Source organism: Austrofundulus limnaeus, unplaced genomic scaffold, assembly GCF_001266775.1.
Source record: "Austrofundulus limnaeus strain Quisiro unplaced genomic scaffold, Austrofundulus_limnaeus-1.0 Scaffold4, whole genome shotgun sequence".
In the NCBI taxonomy this organism is placed as follows: Eukaryota; Metazoa; Chordata; class Actinopteri; order Cyprinodontiformes; family Rivulidae; genus Austrofundulus; species Austrofundulus limnaeus.
Window position 1 is genome coordinate 3,614,985 of NW_013952406.1, and position 4,951 is coordinate 3,619,935.

The 4,951-nt window shown below is 37.6% G+C and overlaps 1 protein-coding gene across 3 annotated transcripts in view; it reads left to right on the forward strand.

Moving 5' to 3' along the window:
• The window catches only part of micall2a (mical-like 2a), a 14,730-nt gene extending 11,176 nt beyond the window's left edge, over window positions 1-3,554 (forward strand). Inside the window, exons 13-18 of one of the 3 annotated variants that reach the window (XM_014023673.1) lie at window positions 2,073-2,175; window positions 2,339-2,355; window positions 2,401-2,412; window positions 2,989-3,103; window positions 3,205-3,251; window positions 3,331-3,554. In XM_014023673.1, coding sequence (XP_013879127.1) covers window positions 2,073-2,175; window positions 2,339-2,355; window positions 2,401-2,412; window positions 2,989-3,103; window positions 3,205-3,251; window positions 3,331-3,410 — 374 coding nt within the window. In that variant the 3' untranslated portion in view covers window positions 3,411-3,554. The other 2 variants (XM_014023665.1, XM_014023682.1) reach the window with 2 other exon arrangements.
• The last annotated feature ends 1,397 nt before the right edge of the window (window positions 3,555-4,951 follow it).

Sequence of the window (4,951 nt, forward strand, 5' to 3'; positions counted from 1 at the left end):
ATATAAATAATAATTAAATAATAATGGTTTATCTTTTTGTTTATATCCATGYGTCCACAGTTTATCCCTCCATCTTTGCCACCTGTTATGTGTTACTGTTTTTGTCCACTTCTGGTGGTGGCTGGGACAAACATCTCTGGGGATCCAAAAAAAAAGGGTGAATAATTTGAGGTAGAAGCTGTCCAGCGGCCACTCACTGCTCAGTTGCAGCAAATAATTTTGACGCAAATTTAATTAGAATCATATGGACTTCAGACGTCCTCTGAGGTGTCAGAGTTCAGTCCTGGTTGCTTCACACATTCATTCACCATCAGCCCAAGGTGTGTGTGTGTGTGTGTGTGTGTGTGTGTGTGTGTGTGTGTGTAAATTACCTGCCATTTCTGTTACAGTTCCTGCAACCAAATGAGGTGAGAGGCATAGCCAGCCCACAGAGATGTTGTCTCCTATGAGGTTGCAGGAATAGGGAGTCTGATTGCTTTGCTCAAGGTCAACACGCCTTGGGTGTTGTAACATATACTCTGATAGTTTTTTTTTCTTTCTTGATTTAAATATACAGAGTATTTTTATTTTCCTGCGTGTGGCACACAGAAGCCACAGTGTGCAGTGACGCGGATCGGTCAACAGTTGCACATCGTCCTGGTTCTGCTTTTCTGCAGAAACAAACGTTAAAACTCAAACTGTTCTCAGGATTTAAACAATGATATTGTTTTTTTTAATTGACACTAAGCTCTGTGCTGCATTCCACATCCTCTTCTCTGAGTATCTTGTGTTGCAGTTTGGAGATGAACTTTATTGGGGGACTTGAAAAAGGAAGGAGAGAAGTTTATTTTAAAACCTTCAGTTTAGTTGTCCTGATGCATCTCAGTAATCCAGGTAAAAAATCAAAAAGAAAAAAATTGTGTAGGTCCTCTGGATGGGTTCTTCTCTAATGAAACGTTTCGTCTCTCCTCCAAGAGACTTCTTCAGTCTGAGAGTTTCAGGCAAAATACAGGCTTTTAAGCCCTGCCTCCATGTGACTGATACTCACATCACATGGCTATCGTTGACACCTAATTAACACTTATTCTTAACAGGGGGTGAAGTGATACTGGCAATGGCCGCGCTGTAGGAGAGGGACAACTGAAAACGGAGGCCTCCACCTCTGTTTAATGATGGACGGTCTTTCTTCGCAAAAATGGCTTCTTTTACTCCTCTCTCAAACCAACGTTCCTCTCTATCAAGAATGAGAACATCCGACCGCTGGCCTGTAAATGAGTGAAAACTGCAGAGTTCTGGCCATTAGATGTAGCTCGTCTGTGTTGGGACATTCTTTTGAACAGTGGCTGCTTTGTTTCCCCGATGTATAACTGGTCGCAGTCCTCCTGGCACTTAACAGCATATACAACATTGCTCTGTTTGTGCCGGGGCACCGGATCTTCAGTTTAGTTTCAGTTTAAATCTATTGGAGATAATTCAACAAATGACTTAATGCATCAAGGACAGAGTTGCAATATCATTTTTTGGCTGAATGTCAGTTTATTCACGTATGAATTTTCAGACTTTCAGTATAAATATTGCTGTAAATCTGACATTTTGTCCAAATCTGGCTCACTTTACTTGTTAGCTTTTAAACTGGATAGAAGAAGTCTCAACTTCTCTCCTGAACACCTGTTGGCCTTATTAATTTGTCTTTTTTATTGATTATTTTTAATCATACAGTCAGAGTTGAGTGAAGATTAAATCWGAATCATGATAGATAAAGCTAATTTTTTGACTTATTAAAATCCTATTGGAATGCAGCCTTTTTGAAATGATCCACACTTAAATGTTCTGTTTGGAGTGTCTCTTTTATCTCTGCAGGGCTTCATTTACTCCCATTTAAAATACAATCTGAGTTGTTTCAGCCACACAGAACTGATAATAAATGTACATTTTTGTAGAAAATTTTAGCCTGTACATGATTTTTTTAACAAACTGCTGAAGATTCAAATGACTTTAGTGATGATACATTATTTTGCCTCAGAATGCAGAATGTTTGATGTACAACATTTAATGTAAAAATAATTTATATAAATGTGTTTTTTTTTCCTCAGAGGAGGGAGGGGACATATTGATGGACCCACTGATGGTCGACTGGTTTAACCTCATTAGGAAAAAGCAGATGTACATAAGGAAGGAATCAGAGCTTGTGTACATGTGAGTAGACTGTGTGGTGTCTCCTGCAGCAGCTTTTGTCCTCAACATAAAATGCAAAACAGACCAGTCTAAATCAATTYGCTTAATTTATTTCAAAGTTGATGTTTTTCCTTTTCTCAGTCCTAAATGCTTTATTTATTTATTTATTTATTTTTGGCTGCAGAGCCAGGACTCAGGAGCTGGAGCGCCAGCAGCCGGGAGTGGAGGGAGAACTCCGCAGGCTGCTGGAGAAACCAGGTAAACCAGGTTCAAACAGGATTTTAAATCTTATATTTTAATGTTACGAACGTTTAGAAGTCATTTCCTCTCAAGTCTTGAGCGTTCAATCAGCTGCAGCAAGTTTCCTTTTTTGTGTGAACGCTTCAAAGATGAGATCTCTCCGCTCACCTATTTAGCTTCCAAGATATGTTGTGCAAGTAAGCGAGAAGTTTTCATGTCGGGACGTCAGCCAGTGGATGTTTTTAAGAGATGATGTGACAAGAAAACTGAGAACACAACAACTCGCTGACATCGTGGTGAAGAAAATCTGGATATTCGTGGTGTTTGTAATATCAGAACAGGTTTGAAGGCTCTGAGATAAAACTGTCAGGTTTTTAACGGGGAAGTGAGCGTCTGTGTGACAGCTGTGGCTGCTTGATGTGATTAAATATGTCGGGACAAAGTTTGGCAGTTTGAGAAATCCTCTGAATTTTCTCCACTAAAAAAAAAAAAAAAAAACATGATTTAATGAAGCAACAATAAAAAAAGGTGCAGTTTAAACTTTAGAAGGAACACTGTTCATTTTTTCTTATAAAACATGTCTTGACGCAACAGATCATTTAAAATCCAGACAAGAGCAGCAGGAGGAGAAGAAACTGATGCAGCGGCTGATGGAGATCGTGAACAGCAGAAATGCAATTGTSGAGGTTCTTGATGAGGACAGGTTGAGGTGCAAACATCTTGAAATTTAGTTTTTATTTATACATTGTAGAACTATAGTTGGCTTTATCCAAACATGAATCAAAACTTAGTTTTATTCCTTTATTTCAGGGAAGTGGCAGAGGATCAGCAGCTGAATAAAATGATGCAGGACCTTGGTAAGCATTTATTTTTTTAAATTAAATATTCATGAATGATCTTTTTTTTAAAAACTTGTTTTATTTAACTGGAAAACAGGAGTGAAGAAAACTAAAAACAAAAGAAAATCTTCCATTTCAAAACTGTTCAGACGAAGAAGTAAAAGAAGAGTTGAATGATGATTGAAGGATTTTAATCTGAATAAATTGTTGCTTTTTTAACATTTAGAGGTTTTTATACTGATGTGTTACAGAATGTCGAATTGTACAAATTGAAACAGGGCTTGACAAAATGTTTGAATAAAATGATTTTGTTTTATTGTTCTGGTTAGTATTTTCTTTAACATAAAATTTCTGTTTTGAGTTCAATTTTTTTGTCACAAACTTCTCACGTGCATCGTTTCTGTTTGACTAAAAGATTTAGCTCATGACGCGGCGTTCACATGTTCATATGTAGCATTCACAAGTTGCACATCACTTGAAATCAAAACTTGTTCATCATGTTTCTGGATTTTTCTGATTTTTTTCTTTAAATTGTAAAGTGTATTTATTCAAGCAAATGTTTCATTTATAAAAACTTTCATGAATTCCCGAAGGAACTCCAGCTGCTTCATGTGCACATAGAAAAAAATAAACGTGTAATTCTTAACAGTTTTGATCTGAGACTAACTTATTTAAATATTTAATTTAAAAAAAATGGATGAAAAAAATTCCTAGCGAGAATATTTGAGGGAGATTTGACCCAGAGTTTGAGTGAAAGCAGCGGCTCCTCTCCCCTGCTGTACTGTAGGTGGCAGCCTGGGCATGCCGTATCACCAGGCAGGAACTTGGAAATCCAATTTGCCACAGTGCAGACAGTTAATTTCTTTGCTAATTTTATAAATGCTGCAGAAATGTTCAGCTGTGCTGATGCAATGACTGTATGTGAAAAGAGGATTAGGAAGAGCTGGAGCTCCTCGCTGAGGAAAGCTTACAAACTATAGTATTTTCTCTTCAGACCTGCTTTAATTAAACATTACTCTTATGTCTGCATCAGAACAGGCTCCAAACCTGAGCTGGTAAAACATTTTAAACCCACTTGTTTTAAAATGCTGTTTGAGAAATGGTTTTGTAATTTTACACTGTAAAACTTGTTTTATAAAGTTATGTACATTAAAATTGACCAATAAATCATTTTTGAAATTCAGATTGAGTGGTTTATCAACTTAACATTCTTTTGCAAGCCTTCTCAGTTTAACAACTCAAGCTTTCACTTTTTTTTTAACTTCCTTACATTAAAACTCTGATCTCCACAGAATCAAATTAAGCATTTTTTTTTATTTTTAATTAGGCCCTCTTATAGACGGCGTTATGAATTCTCTGGCATCAATGCGCTGCAGCCACTTCTAAAAACGACACGTCCCTCATTTTGAGTTGCATGAAATCTGTGATCATGAACTTGGAACAGAATCTTTCGAGCCGAGCGGAGTTGGGGATGCGTTTTGGTGCAAAATAAAAAAAATTAAAAAATGCCACGCGTGATGCGGGTGACAGTCGAGACGGAATGTGTGATATTAGAGTTAATTAAAGCTTTTCGCCCCATCTACTGCAAATGCTTGCACTACTGCAATTAAGAATCAAAGGCGAGGGCTTAGTGTCATGGGTGGGGTGGGGGGGGGACGCGGTGTCTAATACACGGGTTTTAACAGGAATGGGACCTGATTTGCCAAGCTCCTAGCGAC